Below are 24,429 nucleotides of genomic sequence, written 5' to 3'. Positions count from 1 at the left end.
TTCTTGAAGACTGATTTTTAATTTACTGTTTAGTCTTCAAAATGGTCCCTCTTTTAACATAACTTATGGGAAAAAAAAACCAATTTAGAGTTACTCTGAATCCCCCCCAACTTTGTAGTTTCATGATCGACCTCTCAAAAGCTGTGATGTCTTTTGTGCAGAATTTGTTAAAATGGGTTCAGCCGTTCTGTCCGGTGCTTCGGTCTATACTAAAATGCTATTTGAGTTCCGTTTGACTTTCAAATGTCCTGGTCTCTGTCGTAGTAGAGCTGGTCCTCACACAGGGAGCCAACTCCCAACAGGTTGTTCTGGGTCTGCATTTGAGTAGAGACGTTACAGTGCTCCTTTTCTGACTGCGACACATTCTCCTGTGAATATGTACCCCAGTCTCTATCACCAAAGGGCTCCTGTGCTCCTACTGAACTGGTTTCATTTGGAGGCTCTTGTAACAACGGCCCCTGGCTCCTGGAAATGTTTTCAGTATAATCCCTCTCTTCTCTTTCACACTGAAGAGCTGGCTCGTCACCACAGGATTGTAACAATCGAGTTTGGCTTATAACCTTCCTGGAATCATAGTCCTCAAGAGGACGTATCAACCCCTCATTTGCATCAGTGTCTATCGAGTGGGAATTCATGTTGACCCCTTCAGGATTTTGTGGTGAGGGTCTTAAGTTTTCACCTGTAGTGACCTTGAGAGGAGTATCATTTTGAGCTGTGTTTCTCCCCTGAATGCAAGGTTCGTATTTGTAAATATCTGAGTCTCTTTCATGACAGTCACTCTTATCAGAATCTGAGGGAGCTTCAGGAGAACATGATGGTCTTTGTGGTAAGACATCTACACTGAAAAATTCTAAGTCTCTAAGTGAGCACTGCCACTCTACTGCCTCAGATTGGAGAGCTGTGGCATAATCATAAGTGACCTTGCCTGCGATCTCGTCCCTGAGGGGACTATTGCCTGGTGATCCAGGCAAGGTCAAGGCATCCTCAACTGTACGAGTGTTAGAGGCACTTTCCAGATGAGTCTCATATAAACCAGAGTCTGGTCCAAAAATGAGAGGTTTTTTAAAACGATCCTCCTGATTCTCACATTTCCCCAGAATCTTCTGGAAAGTGCTGTAGGCCTCAGGATCCTCTAATGATGTAACATTGTCCTTCCTCACCCCTGAGTCCTTGTCCTCTGGGGGCCCGCTGGCCCTGTGGCTCTCTTCGCCATGTGCCTCTTCTTCGGTCACATTTCTTTCATCATCTGAACTTGAACTGAGGGTAAATAAAGACCCTTCATCAGAATCGCAGTTGCTGTCCAGCTCGCACTGAGGGTCACAAGGAGCATGTTTCTGCTCTGGTTCCGTGTTAGTGGGCGTGACACGCAGGTCACGGCCCCATCCCGGAGGAAGGACTGGTGGGGATGGGTTCATCTCTCCTGGGTCACTGAGTGTGACCTCGCTGGAGCAGGCAGGAAGCCCCTCCTCAGCACTGGCCCTCGTGAGCCTCTGCTGCTGTGTGTCCAGCAGATTCGTGTAAATGCTCACTTGCATTTCCTCCGAAAACTCCGAAGGTAACCATTCGGTGTCCCCTCTTTTCTCGTTCTCTGCAGTCCTCTGTGCTTTCGTACATGCTTGCATTTTAGAGAGAGAAGCTGTCATTCCTTGTGAGAGTGGTGCGTTGAATTCATCCGAATCACTATGAATTGATCCAGAGACAGTTAGCAATCTGCCAGCTGCCGCAGGGACACCCACTGAGTGCTCGCTGAGAGAATCTTCCTGGGCCACCGTCGCATAATTTATTTCTCCAGAAACATCTTTCTGGTAGATGTGATCCTGTCCTGCAGGAGTTGGTTCCTTATGATCGGCATTTGTCTGTCCTCGGAGAGTGGAGCAGGCCTCGCTGTCACTCAGAAGTACGTCATCCTTTCCACTCCCAGGGCCACTGTGGTACCTGCACGGTCCCCTGCTCTGCCGGCTGCCAGAAAGAATTCCGTCGGGGAGGGCAGCAGCATCGGGGCCTGCAGGGGTCTGCTTCTCACGGAGGGGCAGGTCTGTCCTCAGGCCCTGGGTGTTGCCTGCAGCTTCGATGTCCATACAGAAGCTTTCGTTGGAGTACGCGTTATCCGAACTGGGCCTTTTGTGTCCGCACCTCTGTTGCCACAGTCTGTCCAGGAAAGGCCTGGCAAAAGCCCCCAGGCAGAAAGCCACGAAGAACGTGATGAACACCGCCAGGCACACCGCCAGGGTGAGGTCCTGGGAAGCCTCCTCCTTTACGGGGCTCCTGACCCATCTCGGCAGCCGGCTCCGCTTCTCACTGGGGTGGGTGCCGGCAGGGTCCTTGCTCCCCGGGGTGGAAAAGTGCTCGGATGGTTCCTCCTGGGGCCGCTCGGCTCTGCCTGCTATGAGGCTTTTCATATGATTCATAGTAACGAGAGGAAGGCGGGTGTCCCTGGAAATTCTTTGGGGAGTCCACCGGTAGGCCTCCTCGTTCCCTGCAAGTGGGGTGGGGGAAACGCACAGTGAGTGGACACTGAAGGAGGGCTCTGGTGGCTTCAGAAGCTTGCGTGAGTCCTCCTCAGTGCCCTAACTACATCTGAAGCGTATAAGCAGCCTTACTGATGGATCAGGCAACTGTCTAATGCCAATAGGATGTCTGCGGCTCCCTGCGCTTGTGCACGTGGCTGTCTGGCTTAGGTCTGCTACTCGTAGGCCCAGGAGGCTGGGTGTTTCTTAGACTTCTTGCCCGACTGCTGCCCAGGGGAGGAAAGAAGCCAGACTGGAGGGGACAGCTGCGTCGCTCCTCCTTCCTCCGCATCCTCCCCTGCCGCACATTTCCGAGAACGTTCCATCAGGGCCCTGCAAGGCCTGCCCTGGCTCTGCCCACGTGCACCATTATCTTTCCCACGGCTAACGTTAAGACTTCTCTGTGGTCTTCGTGGATTTCTTCTAAACCTGGTAAGCACGGCCTTGCTTGTCCTTTAGTGCAGCCGTGAACAGAACAGAGCCCAGGGCTCACTGAAAAACACTTCCCATCCCACAACCAGGAGGGGTTTGGGATCTTTAGCCAAGATAGTTAATGGCAAAAAAAGGTTTTCAGAATGCTCAACTCTAGTAATGTGGTCTAGCATTTGGGGAAAGTGTCAGGGAACAAATCAAAGAAAAGTATATTTTTGAAATAGGTATGTTTTGTTTATCTATAGGAATATCTTTTCAGAGGGTTAGGAAGTATTTTATTTTATTTTATTTTATTTTATTTTATTTTATTTTATTTTAATTCCGGTATAGTTAACATACAGTGTTATTTTCAGGGGCAAGCACTTTAAATAATCATGTTTCACATTTTAAAAGTTCGTTCTTTGATCAAATATTTGTTAAGAATTGGGATAAAAATGCGACATTTTGGGGCTTTCTCTTCTGGTGAAATTTCTGTTTTTGACCAAATCTAATTGTTTCTGAGCTATTTAAACTAGGTTTCTTTGACCCTGTGAAGAAAATTATTCATGAAGTGAGAGAAATAGGTAGCAGTGATGATTCTGTGACACAGTGTGTGGCTGACTTAATGCCATAATCAACATTTTTGCTTTAGGGAGACTGTCACCATTTCAAATGAGACTAAATTTTTCATGGACTTTTTTTTTTTTTTTTTTCAGTTCGGCTGGAACATTTCAGGAAAAAGAGGCACTACTGACTTACCTACAGACTGGCTGCAAATTATATTCCATGTTTTCCTCCAGGATTCAGAAATGAAATTTTGGAAGGCTGCCACACTATGGTCACACTGCCATCGATTATCAGCCAAGTCCACCTCCAGATGGGGAAATTCTAGAGCAATGAGCATCATTGGCAGGATGGTGGTGAGAACATTGTTGCTGAGGTCTACAACCTGCTTGAGAAGGAACAAATTTAGGACAGTCTGTGAATAAAAGACATTTGGAGACAAAATAAACAATACAGATATTGCGTACATTGGTATGGAGGCAATATGAATTTTGCACTGATGTGAGAGTTAGAGAATACTGGGTTTAAATTTCTGTTCTGCCCCTAGCAACTCTATCAGCCTCAGCAAACTGTTCACTTTTTAGGAACCTACCCCCTAGGGTTGTTGTCAGGATTAAATGAATGTGAAAGCTTTAAGTATTGTGCCTACCTATATTAGATGCCTAATCATATTCCCTTTCTTCTCTCCTATGATATGAACTATTAGATAAAACTTAGACTTCCTGTTGTTATCAAGGTCTAGAATTAGATACTAGGTCTAGAATTTCTAGAAGCACTGTGATCTTGAAAGTGACAGAAGATGCTGGATGATGAGTGCATAGAACATAGAACTGTGGTTGACCAGAAGTAGCAGAGAGATCTTTTGCATCAACTATTATCTCAAGGGTAGTAGTACATTTCCCTGCATCCATGGATACCTAGTATACACAAGATGACTAATTTTTCTAGTTTGATCAGAAATGAAGGGGAGAGACGCCGGGGTGGCTCAGTTGGTTAAGCGTCTGACTCTTGATTTTGGCTCAGGCCGTGATGTCACAGTTTGTGAGACGGAGCCCCACGTCGGGCTCTGCGCTGTGAGCACAGAGCCTGCTTGGGATCCTCTCTCCCAATCTCTCTGCCCCTCCCCTGCTCCCACGTGTTCTCTCTCCAAATAAATAAACATTAAAAAAAAAAAAAAAAAAAGAAAAGAAATGAAGGGGAACCTGGGAAACAAAAAGGATTCGGTGGCTCTAGAAACACAGAGCCAGATCTGCTGAAGTTGGATATGGCCGTGACACGATATGGCAGGAAGAGCAGTTGGGTGTAGCTCTAGCTACTATTGGCCGAGTGCTGCTGGGTACCAGGCCTTCCATCAGGCGCTTCACATGCATTATCTCCAATCCTCCCCAAAGCTTCCTCAGAGGAGGAAACTGGGCTAGGTCACACAGTACTTACCACCTAGCCCCTGCTACTAGGGCCTGGTACATGGCAGGTACTCAGTAATGGAGAAAGCAATGAATGAATGAAATGGCAGAGTTGAGAGCTGATCTAGCCCCACAGCCGTGCGCCTTCCACTCTGGAACATGCTCTCTCAGAGCCTGATCTCCCACTGCACTGGAGTGCAGGGCTGGGTGGGTGGGGGGAGGCAGCGGGAGGCAGAGGTGGGGCTTGAGGAGGGGCAGGTAGTCATTAGAAGAACAGAAAATCGTAAAAGAGAAAATGCAAACCTTGCTGGAAGGAAAAAAAAAAAAAAAAAGGAAAGTGGGCCATGGATGAAAGCCAGAGAGACTGAATGTTATCCAGGTCAATTGTTTTCTAAACATCAGGGGAAAAAAACAGCACTGATATCTTGGGCTATATAAATTCCTAAGACCACTACAGGTAGAATCGGAATTCTCCCTGAACTTAGGTAGTGAGGGCAACCTTTCCAGTGTTGAGTAACCAAGCAGTCTTGACTCCCAAGGGAAGGTTGCCAAGAATAGGAAGTAGGAGACCAGGAGGGGGATAGGGAGAAAATTAAACCACTTTGCTTGGCCCGGCCTGGCCTGGGACCAATAGCTTTCTTCTGTACCCCTCCTCAGCAACAGAGTGAAATCCTCTGATGGTTTTCAGCTGGTTACTTTCTTTTTAGTGCATTATCTACATTTTTGTCACCCTAGCATCTTATTATATTACAAATCATGGGACTGAAAACAAAACTGAAGCAAGGACAGAAAACGAATCAAACGATTCAGGAGGAGTAATTTCTGAGAAAAGATGAAAGCAGAACAGTCCAATTTGGCTAAAGAAAGAAGCCATCCACCAACATCTGAAAGGGGTGTACGTTACAGAAAGATTGGGAGGCACCTAATATAGCTCCACAAATCACTGCATCTAGGAAGAACGGGAAAGATACAGAATGCTAATCTGAAATGTCAGTTTACATAGATCTCATTCTATCTAAACACGATGATGACTGTATGCTTTGAAAAATCTAACTGGCTTCTGGAAAGATGCCCTCACGGGAAAACACATAGCATAGTGCAAGTATTAAATACATCTCCTGAAAAAGAAGAAAACATCTATTTTAATATTCAGCTTTCTGGTACCAAATATATCCATCGAGTTCCAAAACCAGTTTTTAGAGTTCTTGCCAAACACGGAGAAGGGATAATGGAGAAGGAGAAATTGTATGATTCTGGGCAGGTCAGGTGAAGCAAGAATTACAGAGGATTGAAAACATTCCTGGGGCTGGTTTTTAGTTGGCCTGTAGCATCTGTTGCATGCGAGCTACGGAACACTAATGAAGCACAGCAAAAATGCACAGGAGATAAAAACAGACATAGGGCAATTACATACACAAATACACTTATAATCAGTATCCAGTGTGTTAAACGAGGTTCCCAGGCAATCTGGCAACCTATTTGTGGTGAATCGGGGAGCACTTTCTCATCTGCTCTGATCAATACTGTGGCAAAGATGGTCCCCAGCGATCCTGCCTCCTGGTATTCACACCCTTGAGTGGTCTCCTCCCCTAGAGCGTGGGCAGGGCCTGTAACTTGGTTCTAAGCAACAGAATATGGCAAAAGCAATGTGATGTCACTCCCATAATCACATTGTATTAGATTGTAATGTTTTTCTTGCTGGCAGGCTCTGTCCTTCAGGCTCTAAAGCAAGTTGTCATGCTGTGAACTGCTCTATGGAGAGGCCCCCATGGCATGGAACTGAGGGCAGGCTTCGGCTGATAGCCGGTAAGGAATTGTTCAACAGCTCACAGGAACTGAGTCTTGTCGACAACCACATGAGCTTGGAAGTGAATTCATCTCCAGCTGGACCTTCAGGTGAGCTTCCAACCCTGGCCAACACCTTGACTGCAGCCTCTTGAAGTAGCCTTAGCAAAGGACAAGGGACCCTGCCTGGCTTCCTGACCCCGCAAGTTATGAGATAATGTGGGGTTTGGGACTGCTAAATTGGTAGTAATTGTTACACAGCAATAGGTAACTAATACACCTGTTCATGATCATCTACTTATTCATTGCTTTGCTCGACAAGTGTTTTAAAATATGTGTTGTGAATTAGACATATGCAAAGCACTAGAAAACAAAATAGATTATGGCATATGTCCTCAAGGAGCATAAGGATTATGGGGAGGTAGGCATTAACAACTAACCATCCCTAAAACTAAATGATGATTTCTGTTGTGATGAATGCAATAAGGAAAAAGCATAGCATATTATAAGTGTATATAAATGGGCAACTAATTCAATCTGGAGGCCCCGGGAAGGCTTCCTTGAGGAAGTGACATTGGAGGGATTCATAAGAGTTAGCTCTTCCAAAGGATCAGCAAGTGGGGAGGCCTTAGTGTGAAGACAGAAGGAGTGCAGTGAGCAAGGGGAGAGTGGTTTGCAATGAGGCTGGAGAGGCAGGCGGGGGCCAAGCTCTTGTTGCGAAAGCTTAGGAGGGGTTCTAACAAGAAGTGGCACAAGCAGATTTGTATGTTAAACTAGTGGGATACCGTGGCCACTTTAGAATTTCTATATGTAGTCTACGATTATAAAGAGCTTGGGGCGCCTGGATGGCTCAGTCGGCCAAGCATCTGACTCTTGATTTTGGCTCAGGTCGCTATCTCGTGGTTCGTGAGATCAAGCCCCGCATCAGGCTCTGCACTGACAGTGCAGAGCCTGCTTGGGGTTTTCCCTCTCTCTCTCTCAAAATAAATAAATAAACATTAAAAAAAAGAGCTTGCTATATTCCAAATACTGTTCAAAGCACTTTATGTGCATTCAAACATTTAATTCTCACAACATTCTATGAGAAAGGAATGAAGTCATCTCTGTTTTTTCAAATGAGAAAACTGAGGCACGGAGACATTGGGTCACTTGCCCAAGATTGTGGGGCTGCAAAGTGGCAGAGCTTCGGTTTCAACTCAGGCAGCTGACCCCAGGGTCCCCTCACCTCACCACCACTTTACTGGTCTCCCTTCAATAGCGGAGGGACTTGGGGGACCCTGGTTGAAAGGGGGCAGTTGGAAATTTGTCTTGCAGCAATATTTGAATAACACTTCTCATAAAATTGGGAAAAATCAGCTATGGTGCTGCTGTCTAATCTGACGGCCACTAACCATCCATGTGGCTTTAGAGCACTGACCTGTGACTAGTTAAATTGGGATATGGGTGTGAATAATATACACCAGGGTTTAACAATGTGAAATAGCTCATTAATAATTTTTATATTGATTACATAACTTTATATTTGTAAAAAATAATATTTGGGTATACCAGGTTAAAAAATATTTTACCAGGGGCACCTGGGTGGCTCAGTTGGTTGAGCATCCGGCTTCGGCTCAGGTCATGATCTCGCGGTTCGGGGGTTCAAGCCCCGTGTCGGGTGCTGTGCTGACAGCTCAGAGCCTGGAGCCTGTTTTGGATTTTGTGTCTCCCTCTCTCTGCTCCTCCCCCACTCACGCTCTGTCTCTCTCTCAAAAATAAACATTAAAAAATTTTTTTTAAATAATAAAAATATGTATTACTAAATGAAATTCACCTACTTATTTTTACTTTCTGAATCTAGTGACTAGAGCCCCTAAAACTGCATACCTGGCTCACAGTGTGTTTCTCTCGAACGATGCTGGCCTACATGAAGAGTGAGGGTGACAGAGGATACGGGGCACTAAGTCTCTTCCTGAGACATCGCTAGATGTCACACTGGAGGCCCCTCGGCCTCTCTAAAGGAGTACTGTGGGAGGATTTTACAATATCCCTCAGAGAAGAGGGAGGTGGAGGACAGTGCTTGGGGAAGGGATGGAAGCTGCCGGGCCCAGAGCAGGGCTTTGGGATGCTTCCCCCTCCCAGCTGTCAGTTCTTCAGTGAGATTCATTGCAAAGTGCCTGAGAGACAGGTGTTCTGGCTCCAAAATGTGACGTAGAGACTCCAGGATGGATGGGTCTAACGTGCAGAACAGTATGTGGCATGTGGTAAGTAATGTACAAGCATGAGCTGTTGTTACTATCATTTTTGTATTTAGTGCCCAGCTTGGGTTTGGAAGCAACAGTGTCACAGGCCTTCAGGGCCCCATGTCATCCTGGGTTGCTGACATCTCAGCATTGACCAGCGTGGCTCAGGGGAACCTCCCCAAGTGCTCCAGATTGCACAAGACCCCAGTGACCTTTGACCCACCTTGCAGCTCAGGGAGGGGGCCTCGATTATAACTCCAATTTAATTTCTTGCCAGCTGGTAAGTGGTAACTTGGAACTGGGTTTAGTTTGATTTAGAAAAATAATGTGCCAATTCTTGGTGCTGGGTAATATGTTTGAATAACACTCATGTCCATGACTGAGGCATTTGATTTTTAAAAAAAAATTTTTTTAATTATTTTTTTAATCTTTATTTTTGAGAGAGAGAGAGACAGAGTGAGAGCAGAGGAGGAACAGAGAGAGGGAGATGCAGAATCCGAAACAGGCTCCAGGCTCCGAGCTGTCAGCACAGAGCCCAACGTGGGGTTCGAACTCACAAACCGTGAGATCATGATCTGAGCCGAAGTCAGATGCTTAAATAGACTTATCCTTTTTGACTAACAGCCAGTACTCCTGGGTATGGGGAATATTTCAATAGAAATATTCTTCTAATGTAATTGCCCATATGGCTACATATTAGAATACTCTAAAAGTCATTTTATAACCTGTAACTTCTTGAGGTCCTTGAAGGCTCCTGGATGAATTCTGAATATTTTGTTGCTCTTTAAGTTGAGGTTCTCCAGCCGTAGGCAGTTACGAAAGTCAGACAAACCTATCTGTGATATCCCATTGAACGACAGGTCCAAACTCTGTAATGACTTCAGTTTCCACAGTCCTGTTAAAAATAAAAAGCAAATTAAAATATAAATGGGTGATATTTACTGTCGCATTGTTTATCATGGTGAAAAAGTGGAGTCACCCTACGTGGTTCTCAGTGGAGAGGTGGCTGGACAAAGCACGGTACAGCTGTACCCCAACATACTGTTCCGTCTGAAAGAGAAGGGGGGACCGAGGGAGCAGGAGGGGAAAGGTCAAGTTGCAGAGCAACAGAGAGTAGGATTCCAACGTTCTTGGGGAAAAAGCCACATGCAAACCAGATACATATGTTCTGAGCAAGCAGAGAAAAAGCCCAGGAAGGAGATGAACCAAACGATCAGTACTAGGAACACTCCAGAGGTATTGTTGATACTATGAACATTACTAGGCATTCATGTATGTTTCATAGGTAGTAAGTTGTAGCTAGATTTTGTTTTCTGACAAAATAATCTAACTGGGTTTTGGTCTCTGTCTTTGTATTTCACTTGACTCCAGAGAGTAACCAGGAGGCCCATTTGGTCCAGAAAATAAAGGCGGAGAAGGAGGTGCCTGTCCTCGCAGACTTCCAAATTCGATTACTCGTCTGAGTCTCATAAGGCAGCCCTTCATTTTCACGTTTCCTTCCACTCTGTTCTCACATGTACTTTGAGTCTTTAACCAACTACTACCTAATAGAGCAGGTTGGTTCAATTCCAGAAGGGTTTGTTCCTCTGTACTGTCTGCAAGGACCTCGTAATCAGACTGACCATGCAGAGAGAGGATGACTTACTTCAAATAGCTGTCCATCCATGTTATCGTATGTTCACATCAGCCATACAGGTGAAATAAGAGATCAGGAGGACAGCTCAATCAAAACATTAACAGCAAGGCACATAGTGCTGAGGACAAATAGAGCATAGAGCCCTTGTGTCTGACTGAGTGATAAGACATACAAGAAAAAGTTACCAGTTATACAGGCAGCTACATCCTCACCATCCTACTATAAAAGTAACTGTTATTTGTCCGTCAGCCTCTCCATTAGGTGACCAGTCCCTTCAGGGCAGAATTCACATCTTTGTGAACTCCTGCCATGCCTGGAATATAATATGTATTCAATAAGCCAGAGATTACGGTGTTTGACCTTCTCAGAGATTTAAAAATTATTGAACTAACAATAAAGATGCAATACAAAAATTTGCATTTCTAGCTTCTCTTGAAAAAGCTGAAGTTCCAACCGGCACAAGACAGTGTTTGGTGAGAGCCAAATGAGGGCTGCCTGCTTTAGATGGGGCAGACACTTACAGAAGATGATTTCTTTGTACTCACGCCTCTATTAAAACCGGGAAAACAAAGGATAGGCCAAGAAGCTGCCTGTTTAAAAAAAAAAAAACAAATGGGAGAGAACCAAGGCTGATATTCAGCTGGCAGATGCTACTAAGAAGTGCTTCCATATTGGTTTGTAAATAATGATTGCGGAGCTCTCCTGTGATGCCACATGACCCTAGGCACCTCAGTGAGTCCCCTCCCCCGCAATGTCCACCCCCCACCAAAGCAGGACTCTGCTCCATCACGATGGCCAGGAGGCATGCAACTGGAAAGCCCAGGCTACAGTCCAGTTGTTAAGTATTTTGAATATAACCCCTGGAAAAAAATATGTTTCTTCGTGAAGAATATTCCTACACATTTTCATTTACAAACATATGGGTCTGCGAGAAAAAAAAATGCAGCATAAGACACCAATATGAAAGCAACTATAGTTTCCTTAACATTGTCATGACGCCTACCTGGCCTATATATGGATGTGAGCCCATAGTTCCCTATAGTAACTCACTGCTTAACTGAATTGAACGTGTACCCTAGGAGTCCAGTGGAGGGAAGAAATCATTGTAAAACTCCTATGTAATTGTACACTCTCTTTATGCCCTAAGCATGTCACAAACATGTCCTTTTGAGCCTCATAAAGCCCTGGGAGCTGTTACCATCTTGTAAATGACAAAACCTAGGCACAGTGAAGTTAGGAACTTGCCTAATGTCATAGTAGGTGGAGCTGTGGAGCTCGGATTGAAACTCAGATCTCGTAACCATTACTGTTTAACCATGGACACTTCATAAAAAAAAAAAAAAAAAAAAAAAAAAAAAGACACGGGCAGGCCCATGTTTAAAGAAAAAATAGTATAACATATGTAGTGGCAAAATGAATGGCAATACTAGCACAAAGATCAGGGAAAATTAAATGAAAGAATACTGTTGTAAGTTTCTTGTGTTACAGGCAAGTGGTATAATACCACATAAAAAACAGACCGTGATGTTAGGATGTATATCAAAAGCCCCAAAGCAACCCCTAAAACAGCACAGCAACAGCAAAGAATTATGGCTAGAAAGCAGATAAAGAGGATTAATTTCAAAAATACACCATTAATGCAAAATAGGCAAAGGGAAAAGGGGGAACTAAGAATAGAAGGAACAAATGGAAAAAAATATAAATATGATAGGCATAAATAATAGTCTAAAAACACCAATTAAAAGGCGGAGATACTCCTTTTGGATAAAAATTCAAGGGTCAACTGTATGATTCCTACAAGAAACCCACTTTAACTATGAAAACATGAATAGGATACATGTTAAAGGATGGAAAAAATAGTCTTTCCTGCAAATGGCACTGGAATAATTGCATATCTTTAAAACTTCTATATGCTATTCATACTATGTACAAAAATTAACCCAGACTATTTTAAAACTATCATAAACCTAGCTGTGAAACCTATATTTAAACCTACATGTAAATAGATCATAAACTTAAAATGTAAAAAAGTAAAGTTATAAAACTTCTAGAAGAAAATATAGGGGAAATATCTTTGTGACTTTGGATTAGGCAAAGATATCTTAGATATGACACCAAAACACAATTTATATGCTAACAGATGAACTGTACTTCCCCCAAATTAAAAATTCTGCTCTTTGAAAGACATTGTTAAAATAATAAATACTCAAGCCACAGACTGGGAGAAAATATTTGCAAATCACGTATCTGTGAAAAGTCTTATATCCAGTATATATAAAGAACACTAAAAGCTTAATAGTTAATTAGTATGGCTTAATTAAAAAGATTGACCATACTTCGTGTGGGTAAGGATGTAGGACAACTGAAATTCTTACATAATGCTAGTGGGAATTTAAAATGACACTGTGACTTCATACAACACTGGCAATTTCTTCAAAAGTTAAACATCTACTTAACATACAAATCAGCCATTCTATGCCTAGGTTATTTTCCCAAGAGAAATGAAAGCATATATTGGCCACAAAGACTTTGTTTCATTATTCTTTTAACATCAATAGAAACAGTAGTGATGATCCCTCTTTTACGTCTGAGACTGGCCATTTGTGTCTTATTTTTTTTCTTGGTTAGCTTGGCTAGAGGATTATCAATTTTATTTATCTTTTCAAAGAAACACATTTTGGTTTTGTGGATTTTAACTGTTTTAAATTTCATTGATTTCTGCTGCAATTTCTATTATTTCTTTTCTTCTGCTTGCTTTAGGTTTACATTGATCTCATTTCTTTAATTTCCCTAGGTGGAAAGTTACATTATTGATTTTAGACTTTTCTTCCAATGGGTGGTTTTAATGCTATAAATTTCCCTCTAGCCACTGCTTTTGCCACATCCCACATATTTTGATAAGTGCATTTTCATTTCACTTAGCTTAAAATATTTTCAAATCCTTCTTGAGACTTCTTCTGTGATACATGTCTTATCTAGAAATGTGTTGTTTAGTTTCCAGAGATTTGAGGGTTTTGCAGCTTTCTGTTACTGATTTCTAGTTTAATTCCATTGTAATCTGAGAGTATATTTTGCAAAGTATACACATACACAAACACACTCTATATAGAGTAACACTATACACACACACACACACACACACACATACACAATGGACAATTATTCAGACATCAAAAAGAATGAAATCTTGCCATTTTCAATGACATGGATGGAACTAGAGTGTATTATGCTAAGCAAAATAAGTCAGTCAGAGAAAGACAAATACCATATGATTTCACTTATATGTGGAGTTTAGGAAGCATGATTTCTGTTTATTCAAGTTTGTTACGATGGGTTTTATGGACCAGAATATGGTCTGTCTTGGTAAATGTTTCGTAGAAGCTTGAAAAAAATGTGTATTCTACTGTTGTTGGAGGGAGTATTGTATACATGTCAATTAGATCAAGTTGATTGGTGGTGATATTCAAGTCAACTGCATCCTCATTGATTACTTGCCTGCTTAATCTATCAATTGACAGGCGAGTGTTGGAAGTCTCCAGCTACAGCAGATTTGTCTATTTTTCTTTTCAGTTGTCAGTTTTTTCCTCACATATTTGATTCTCTGTTAGGTGCATTCATGTTTAAAGTTATTATGTCTTCTTCAAAAATTGGCCCCTTTATCCCCTTTATGTAGTGCTTGATCCCTGATAATTTTCCTTATGCTCAAGTCTCCTTTGTCTAAAATTAATGTACCTCCTCTACTTTTCTTTTGACTAGTGTTTATCTAATGCTTTATCTTTCTCCAACCCTTTAGCTAGCATCTTTATTTATAATAGCTAACAAAGATAGCCTAACTGTCCACTGACCGGTAAACGCATATCCACACAATGGAATTCTGTCACTGAAAAGGAATGGACTTTTAATACATACAACACCATGGATGAATCTCAAAATAATTATGCTGAATGCAAGAAGCCATACCCAAAATAAAAGTACATATCATAGGATTGCATTAATATAAAATTCTAGAAAATGTAAACAAATCTATAGTGTGAGAAAGGGGATCAGTGGCTACTTGGGCAGAGGAGAGAGGATGAGTAGGAAAGATAGATTATGAAGAGACACGAGGAAACTTTTGGGTGTGATGGATAATTCCTTATCTTGATAGTGGTGATGGTCTCGCAGATCAGGGTGGTTCAGAAAGTCAGAGGACGGATCAAAAGAGTGCTCAGAACATGGAGAAGCAGGAGGCTCCAACAATGTCTAGACTTACAGAAGCCTGAGCAGCGGGGACAAGATTGTTGATGAGTGCTCTGAACTTCACATAAACTCTGAACTTTTGCAGAAAGAGAAGGGAAATCACCCTCAGTTACCCATTGTGCCTCAAATCACAGAAGTGACCATCATAGCAAAGACTGGGATGGGAAATAGAATTAGAGCCTCAAGGTGATCAAAAGGCACTAGAGGGGTACTGCCATTTTTGAGCACCTATTGTGTCCCAGGGACTGAGAAATATTTTACATACACCATCACTCTGTGTGTTCAAGTATTTACAAACACCATCTCTAACCCTCGCATCCTCCCTGTATATGCCATTATCTTCAGTTAAAAATAAGAACCAAGCAGTTTTTCATAGCTTAAGTGACTTGTTTAAGGTCAATTAACAGAAGTCTAATACTTATGTTAATTAATACAAGAAGTATAGAAGCATAGAAGAGTATAAGAGTAAATAAGAAGGGTGGGACCAGAACATCCTAAGCATAAGGGGGGGGGTGTGTGGGGATTTTGAAGGCAGAGAGTTACGAGGATACCCCCTTATTTGATTCCCTTCATAATATCAAGCTAAGATCCCCAAGAGGAAGGAAAACTTCTGTAGATGGGAATTAAGACTGTTGAGTTCAGTTATGCCTCCTACGTGGAGAATTTCCACCTACTTCCAATTTTAGAGAATTAAGGTTTAATTTTATGGAAAGAACTAGTGCGGGTCCTATAAATGACTTTGTTTGTTTAGGGTCTCCCAAGACAGAGTTGGGAAATTTGAGTAAACTCCAAGATACTTGGCTGTGAAATTATGGAAAGAGCCTAAAATGTCCATCAACTGATGAATGGATAAAGGTGTGGCTTATATATACAATGAAATACTACTTGGCAACAAGAAAGAATGAAATCATGCCATTTGCAGCAACATGGATGGAACTGGAGGGTATTATGCTGAGTGAAATAAGTCAGTCAGCAAAAGATAGATATCATATGTTTTCACTCATATATGGATCTTGAGAAACTTGACAAAAGACCATGGGGGAAGGGAAGGGGGAAAAATAGTTACAAACAGAGAGGGAGGCAAACCATAAGAGACTCTTAAATACAGAAAGCAAACTGAGGGTTGATGGGGGGTGGGGAAGAGGGGAAAGTAGGTGATGGGCATTGAGGAGGGCATTTGTTGGGATGAGCACTAGGTGTTGTATGTAAGCCAATTTGACAATAAATTATATTAAAAAAATAAGATACTTGTCTGTGTTTCTTGATGGGGGAAAATATGTTCTTTTAAAAATTTAGCATGTGAATCAATGTTGAGGGGATGCTCAGGTGAATGAAAGAGGCTGAGAAGTACATTCATGGCTGGGGCTTGGACATCAGAGGGTAGATTCCATGTTTCAGGAGGCTAGAGTCAAACACTGGGAAGAAAATATGGAGGCACTTTTGTGGGGATGGAATTATTTATTGAACTGCTTTCTGATGATCACATAAGCCATGGGAGCCAGGAATCTGATTAGCCTTTGCATTTTTTTTTTTTTCAACGTTTTTTATTTATTTTTGGGACAGAGAGAGACAGAGCATGAACGGGGGAGGGGCAGAGAGAGAGGGAGACACAGAATCGGAAACAGGCTCCAGGCTCCGAGCCATCAGCCCAGAGCCTGACGCGGGGCTCGAACTCACGGACCGCGAGATCGTGACCTGGCTGAAGTCGGACGCTTAACCGACTGCGCCACCCAGGCGCCCCAGCCTTTGCATTTAAGAAGCCAGAGGTGTTTTATTATTTCCAAGAAATTATTTCAGTGTCTATTAGAAGCAAGACCACAGAAGGTATGCCCAGACATTAAATTGCCTTAGAAACATTCCTTTGGACTATCAACTTCTTAAATGCTCTCCTAAGAGTGATAACTTGATAATGTAAAACAATGATATTCAGGGGTTATTGCTTTGAGTTCAAAGAGTATTAAGAATTGGAAGAGTCTGGAATGGTCCTAGACAGGTATTGATTTATAAGGTCAGCCCTCAATGTGGTCTATTTTATATACATGAGCCAAAGACCTTGCCCTCTTAGCTTAATGAGATACATTTCATTTTGTTATTTTAGAACCCGACTTGGTTTTGAGAATACAGCTTGTTGGTATTTCCATAATCCAATAACAATCAGCAGGCAATATTCAATTCCCTAAAAATTAAAAGAGTACTAGGGTTGCTTGGGTGGCTCAGTAGGTTAAGCATCTGACTTCAGCTCAGGTTACAATCTCACGATTCATGAGTTCGAGCCCCTTGTCAGGATCTGTGCTGACAGCTCAGAGTCTGGAGCCTGCTTCGGATTCTGTGTCTTCCTCTCTCTCTGCCCTTCTCCCAGTCAGGCTCTCTCTGTCTCTCAAAACTAAACAAACATTTAAAAAAATTTAAAAGAATACAACATACTTTTGTTTTTACCAAACAAAGTTTTAGTGTGTTAATGTCAGGCTGTCAAATCTGGTCAACCTAATTGGAATCCCAGTAAAATGTTGGCCCTTAGACATTTCCAGGCACTCCAGTCACGTGATGAAGGTGGGATAGTATAACTGGAGATTGATTCCACTGTTGTAAATGTTTTAAAACTGATTTTTCTGTTATTAATGCTGCATTCCAAAAATATAGGAGGAAGGCTGGCATCATTAGTAAGGTTAAAGTCACGGCTAGCTACCGTTTTGTAAATTGCATTGGCTGGCACCTCCTCTGGGTGTTTTTCCCAACATGAAGCTTGTGGGTGACATCACATGTGATTCTGAAGATAGGCGATCAGTTGACACTGGGTTAGTCAGTGTCCAAAGGTGGGCTTTCCTGAAAGCAACTTTTCATTGGTTCTATAAACTGTCACCATTTTAAGTCGTGAGGCATGATTTATAAAAGTACGCATGTGTTACAGGCCAGTTGCTTGATTGCTACTTTCTGAGAACCTCTAATTTATTATTCTTTTAGATGAGTGCAAGCACTTATATAAATAGTTAAACACAAATGATTCTCTGCTTGTGAATTATAGTGGGCTAGGGGTTCCATCTACTACAATAGTTATTTAACATTTCAAAAGATAGCTTGAGATTTAGACAAAACGGAATTTATAATTACAATTTGTTTCTAAATAGACTGCTATTCTCAACTTGTGCCAAGAGAGTAAAAATAACTAATATTTGCAAAGCACTTTACAAGTATACAAAGGACTTTTCACACACTTTAATAGCTACCATTTATTATGCCAAATACCATGTTAAGTTAGGTTCTGGAAATACATTTTTTCCTTTACTAATCCTCACAACAATTCTATGAGTAAATTACATTATCCAGATGTTACCTTTAAAAAAAATTTTTTTTTGTTTTTTTTTTTTAACGTAGGGCTCAAACTTACAACCCCAGGATCAAGAGCAGCATGCTCTACTGAGTCAGCCAGGCACCCCCAAATGTTACCTTTAAATAGGGTTAAACAAAGGAATAAAAAAAAGGGGAGGTCAGAAATAGAATGGTACTCTAGGAAGCACCTCTCATTTACCAGCTTTTTCTCCCCAAGATAGGATTTCAAAATCAGAGTCAGTAAACCACAGTTACAGAATCCCAGAACAGCAAAAGGATGTTACAGGGGACTCAACTGAAATGTATGATGATTATGGGAAAATAATTCAAATCACACAATGCTATGGATAAAAGAACTCTGAATTATATCCAGTTAGATTCAGGGCTTACATTGGTCTTCCATCATCTATTGGTTTCATTAATCTCTCTATGGTTGCATTTGCTAGACTTCTAATAGAAACTCAGACACAGGATTTGCTCATTTCACATTTTTCCCTCCTTTGCAAGTTTAATATTTTTCCTGGTATTTTGGGAGGCAGAAATTGAACTTGGAAAACAAAGATGGGCTGTATGTGCATCTTACAGGGGTGTTGGGTCCTAAATGGAATTGTATTCCCTCCAACCTCTAATTAGCTCTGGGGAATTTGTCCGCCTTAAGGAGATATGTTCAGTGGTGGGGTAATATTTTGAGATATTAATCTTTTATCTCTATTTCTCTCTTTCCATTTCTCCCCATTCAAGCAGAAGGTAGGTTCTGACCCCAGGGAGTCACAGTGGGGGGCAGAAAGTAGAGGAGTCTACAAGTCTTTCTGGTTTTTGTTTTCTAAAGGCCTAAACCTTTAGAGGAAAAGAATTTCTAGATCTAGATAGAGGTTGTTGAGTGTGTGTGTTTTTTTAAGTCTATTTATTTATTTATTTTGAGAGAGAGTGAGAGCGGGGGAGGGGCAGAGAGAGGGACAGAGAATCCCAAGCAGGCTCCGTGCTGTCAGTACAGAGCCTGATGCAGGGCTTGAACTCACAAACTGTGAGGTCATGACCTGAACTGAAATCAAGAGTTGGACGTTCAACCGACTGAGCCACCCAGGTGCCCCTAGACAGAGGGTTTAAAAAAAATAAAAAGTGGGAAGAATCTTCTCCAAACTGAAAAATTTTAATGTTCTCTGCCTGACAGGAGTAAGGGATACACACATACACACACACACACATACACACTCATGTACACACACACACACACATATGCACAAACACACACACAGATACTTTGATGCCTTGTCTGAGTAGAAGATTCTAGATAGAGCTGTGGTACAAATTTGGAGAAAGGCAGAGGAAAGCCCATGAAAGACTGATGTCAAGTGCAAGTATCTCTATATCCCACCCTCAACTGAATGGGGGCTCAGAATCAGAAATTATGTTGACTTATAGACAATAGAAGGTTAGTACAATTGAATTTGTGGGGTTGAAATTCACATATACCATACTAGCTAAAAAATATGCTATATCATATGGATATATGTAGCTATAATGATGATCAAAGAGTTATAGCAAGCAAAATGGAAATAGTCTAAATATTGTTTGATCGATCCAATTATAACATATGTACATATAAAAGCTATTCAGTTATTTAAAATATTATTTTTGAGATTCCTTAATTATATAAAGATGTTCAAAATATACTGTGATATGAAAATATGAATTATTAAATATTATGCAAAGTATGATCCAACTTTGAAAGCAAAATATCTATATACACATAAAGAAAGACCTTAATATATACAGTTGGCCCTTGAACTATACAGGATTTAGGGGTATTGACCCCCAGCACAGTAAAAAGTTTATATATAACTTTGACTCCCCCCAAACTACTAAAAGCCTGTCATTGACTGGAAGCCTTACCCATAAAAGAAAGTCAAATAGGGGTGCCTGGGTGGCTCGTCGGTTAAGCATCAGACTTCAGCTCAGGTCATGATCTCACAGTTCGTGGGTTCAAGCACCGCGTCGGGCTCTGTGTTGACAGCTCAGAGCCTGGAGCCTGCTTTGGATTCTGTGTCTCCCTCTCTCTCTGCCCCTCCCCACTCACACTCTGTCTCTCTCTCGGTCTCAAAAATAAAACATTAAAAAAATTTTTTTTTAAAGTCAAATAATATTTTGTATGTTATATGTATTATATACTATATTCCTACAATAAAGTAATATTGAGAAAACGTTATTAAGAAAGCCATAAAAAAGAAAAGATATACAGTACTCTACTGTATTTATATATTTAAAAAATCCATGTATAGGTGGGCCTGCATACTTCAAACTGCATTGTTCAAGGATCAACTGTGTTACACGAGGGTCTTCAGTTTAAAAAATTTTTAATTCCTAATGCTCTACAAATAATAGGTTTTTTAAAAATAATAATACAAAAAATTATAAAATAAGTTGCAATTAGTTTATACTTTACACTGAAAATCCTGCAAATTGCTTTTATGGAAAAGCTTAGGGAAAGGAGACTCCTCCCCCTTCTTACACAATTCTGTTGATATGGTGCCTGGGATAATCATTCCTTCACTTGCCAGGCTATTATTTTCAAAATGATGCTTAAAACAGACCAGAAGCTGGAGAAAGAGCAAATCAATGAAAATATGAAAGAATTGAAAATAAGAAAAATTAAATATGCATAATTTGGGATGGAGGAAAAAAATGACAATATCCTTACACTTTCTTTTTTAGTATAGTGTCTCATATAAAGTAAGTACTTAGCAAACAGTGACCAAGCCTAAAAACAAACAAGGAAAGGAAATTGTTTTAGCACTCTTGAATATAAAAAATGGCAAAGGAAGCTAGGGATTATGAATCTGACACATTTTCTTATTAAAACATTGGTGATTCCTTAAAGAGCTCCAACGTGTAGACTACTGAATGTCAGAATGGATGAAAATTTATTATAACAGCAGGATATGTGGAGTATCCTGTTAGAAACCAGGATGAAGAATTCTGATTTTGATCTGAATCAGAAACTGTACATATTGATTATATAACATCAGCATATTTCTAGTCTACATTTGGAGGGCAACTAGACAAGCAGAAAATGTATTCTAAGAAAAGAAAAATTATAAATATGGCAACATACTTAATTTGAATTGTGCTAAATATTGAAAGTATATGAACTAGTTATTCCTTAGTGCTTTTCTATATTAAGTAACATGTATATGATAAAGTAATTTAAAAACCTGATTATTTAGCACTTAAATAGTTCCTAGTATCTCTCGACAAATCTACATCACATTAATGTAAGTTATAATAATGGGAGATTAAATTGCATTGACTATGAATTCCACATATTATAACTTGAAATTCCACTAAGGAACTCATTTATTTGTTCTGATAAAATTGGTTTACTGTCAGCTATTTCCTCAAATCTGAAAACCACCATGGAATTCCAATGGGCATAAAACATGAACTCTCCACATACTCATTGTTTCTTGGGCTAGTCCATCTTTTAAAATTGTACTTACCCTTGGGAATGTCACGGAGTTTGTTTCTTCGAAGAATTAACAGCTGTAGAAATGCAAGCCCACGTCTCAAGCTGCGTCTGCAGCGTTTCTGCCGTGGTGACTTAGGACTGGGTAGATCCAACCAGACGGAGCAGAGGGAACTGTTGCTGAGGTTTAGTATTTCCAAAGCATGGAAGTGTGCAAGGGGGCTTACGGTTATTTTTGAAAAGAGATTGTTACTGAGGTCCAGATGTTTTATATTGCAGTCTCCTTTTTTCATGGGGGACTGTAAGAGAGCCCTAAAGAAATGGGCACTTGTATCCCCTGTGGCTGCTGTCTGTGGTCTGTCCACAGGTGTATCATGCACTCCAGTAAAAGAACAATTTGTCAGAATATATCCCTTCCGTTGGCACTCAGAATTGAATGAAATACTGCTTTTCCTTGATGGGTTTGCCATTGTTCCAGTAAAATAAAGACCTATTAGCATTGTTATGGCTCTGAAATGCAGGTTTTTCATAATGCCTAGAGAAGGGAAAATGAATTGACTTATTCAAAATAACGTATGTAAAAATTAACAGTGAATAAACAGAAAATTCAATTTTCAATTTAAGATTTAGGAAAATTATCTTGCCTTGATTGCCAATTTAAGTGAAGGATTTCTTAGAAATTGGGGCATTAAAAAGACAGCTAAAAACATGTTATAGTTATAGTCTACAATTACATTTATGTGACATCTTAAAGAACTCCCCTGATTTTTCAGAAAATACATATTCACTTGGGCCTCACCTCTGTGTCTGCTTTTCCAGGAACATTCAGCCTGTGGTTTTCTTCGGAGTGAGGGAAACCTACCAAGATTAAAGACTTCTGTTTTCTTGTTGGTCATTAGTACTGAGCAAAGTCTATTACGCTTATCTACAACCTGTAATCAGCTATGTGGTTTATTATGTGAGTAACAAGCCATCCGGTTACACTAAACTGTGAACTGTATGGATGGAAAGTTCAACTCACAAAGGAGACTCTTGATTTTTTATTTTTTTGATATGAAATTTATTGTCAAGCTGGTTTCCATACAACACCCAGTGTTCATCCCAACAGGTGCCTTCCTCAATACCCATCACCCACTTTCCCCTCCCTCCCATCAACCCTCAGTTTATTCTCAGTTTTTAAGAGTCTCTTATGGTTTGCTTCCCTCCCTTTTTTTCCCCCTTCCCCTCCCCATGGTCTTCTGTTAAGTTTCTCAGGATCCACATAGACTCTTGATTTTTTAGCATTAAATTTTTTATAACTTTTCAAATTCTTTTGAAATTATTTAGATGCAACATAAACAAAATGGGTTATAAAAAGGATGTTCTGCATCAGAACCACGAAGATGTAATAAGATATAGAAACATACGTATCTTTTTCACCAAAGATTGAGAAGAAACTGAAAATTTCAAAATAAGCCTCTACAAATTACAATGGCCAAATGTATGCACAAAAATATTTTAAAGAAAATGGGATAGTAAACTCCTCAAAAGACTGTATGCTCCCAGAAGGGCCATGTTTCTTTCTCTCTCTCTCCCTCTCTCAATTCACAAAAGAAACTCTTGATTTTTTTTAAGGACGAGAAGAACTACATATATAAATCTCTCCCTGCTGTCCCCCAAGTTTTATATTTTCAATAGTCTGTCATCTGTCACTATGTTGTTTGGATGAGTAAGTGCATGGAGTGAAATTTAACATGTAACTTTTAAACTTTAGTTTTATACAAGGTCAATTCTCCTACTTTTGAAGGGCACCTATATCCAGGTACACATGGCCACGAAGCGTAAAGGTGCCCTACAGCATGGAGGAGTGATTTATTTTTATAACGTGCCTCTCAGACAATACCAGAACTTGAATTAATCTGTACAGCCAGAAAGATATTTGTTTCTGTATTCAAAGCTGCAGTCATTGTAAATACAATTGTATACCAAGTTAATGTAACAATATGAACAATAAAAAAAATTTAGTCATTATTCACAGGCACATTACTTGAGAAACATGTGATTGAAAAATACTTATGGGGGCGTAAGTTAGATTTTCATTGACCTGGTTCCTTCAAAGTTGAAGAGATTTATATACTAATAGATTTGAATTCAAAAAAAAGATAAGGATAATTTTAGGTCTTAAAGTGAAAGATGCTAATTTATAAAGAAAAATTATATATACTACAAACTTCTGTGTATTAGGTAAGGAACCACAGTGAACTCCAGAAAAACTTTCCGACGAAACTGGACACAATTAGGTAAAATGTCAGTCTTTAAATGGACACATTCAAGGCTAAGTATGAGGAAGCAGTTAGAGATACTGGGTGTGTCAGAGGGTGAGAGAGGGAGAAGACAGTAGAAGAAACAAAGTACAACAGAAACCAAAGAGGCAATTCTTAAAGAAAGAAGTGAAAACAATTAAAAGACAAAAGCAGAAGGTAGTTGTAGGAGGAAGGTGTAGGAGGAAGGCAACAACGGTAACAGTTTCTAAGGCATACCTTGTGGTTCTTAGGTAGTGTGCCAACAGTCTTCTATCTGGATCTAGCCAGGTGGGGATTTAGACCTGAGCCTTTGAGGCTCCACCCATCTGCCTTTGGAGCCTGTCTGCCCACCCCGTGGCAAACCTTCGCCCTTTCATCCTTCAGGCTCTGGCCTCTTGCCACAGTGACAGGGCACATATTCCCCTGGAACACTGAGGGAGGAGCCACTCGAGAGACATTCTGCAATGCACAGAGGGTAGGACTGTCCAGACAGGAACTGGACAGCTTCGAACTGTAAGCTCCGGGATTCCAGAGAGATTATACAAATACCAATGTATTTAAGTATTATCAAGCTATAATTAAATCCATCA

At 40.8% G+C, this 24,429-nt stretch overlaps 1 protein-coding gene across 3 annotated transcripts; it reads right to left on the bottom strand.

The window, feature by feature from the left end:
• LRRC66 (leucine rich repeat containing 66) lies at positions 1–24,374 on the bottom strand. 3 transcript variants are annotated; one of them, XM_019470160.2, is made up of 6 exons: positions 24,077–24,374; positions 22,357–22,415; positions 21,592–22,092; positions 9,618–9,787; positions 3,678–3,870; positions 1–2,476 (listed from the first exon to the last, which is right to left on the bottom strand). In XM_019470160.2, the coding sequence occupies exons 3-6, from the start codon at positions 22,085–22,087 to the stop codon at positions 240–242; spliced, it is 3,096 nt and encodes a 1,031-aa protein (XP_019325705.2). In that variant the 5' UTR covers positions 22,088–22,092; positions 22,357–22,415; positions 24,077–24,374; the 3' UTR covers positions 1–239. The 3 variants fall into 3 exon arrangements, with proteins under 3 accessions (XP_019325705.2, XP_019325722.2, XP_019325714.2); XM_019470177.2 differs by having other exon boundaries at positions 3,678–3,867; XM_019470169.2 differs by lacking the exon at positions 22,357–22,415.
• Between the last annotated feature and the right edge of the window lie 55 nt (positions 24,375–24,429).

Source organism: Panthera pardus, unplaced genomic scaffold, assembly GCF_024362965.1.
Source record: "Panthera pardus isolate Hobbes unplaced genomic scaffold, ASM2436296v1 HiC_scaffold_13, whole genome shotgun sequence".
In the NCBI taxonomy this organism is placed as follows: domain Eukaryota; kingdom Metazoa; phylum Chordata; class Mammalia; order Carnivora; family Felidae; genus Panthera; species Panthera pardus.
This window is presented reverse-complemented; position numbering and strand designations above follow the sequence as displayed.

What these genes read in the sequence shown, in the direction of transcription:
- LRRC66 (XM_019470160.2), bottom strand. Translation starts at nt 22,087, where the DNA reads ATGAAAAACCTGCATTTCAGAGCCATAACAATGCTAATAGGTCTTTAT. An exon ending in AGGACCTCAAGAAGTTACAG is followed by an intron (nt 3,871 to 9,617) that starts GTTATAAAATGA and finishes TTCCTTCTCAAG; the next exon opens with CAGGTTGTAGACCTCAGCAA. An exon ending in AATTTGCAGCCAGTCTGTAG is followed by an intron (nt 2,477 to 3,677) that starts GTAAGTCAGTAG and finishes CCCCACTTGCAG; the next exon opens with GGAACGAGGAGGCCTACCGG.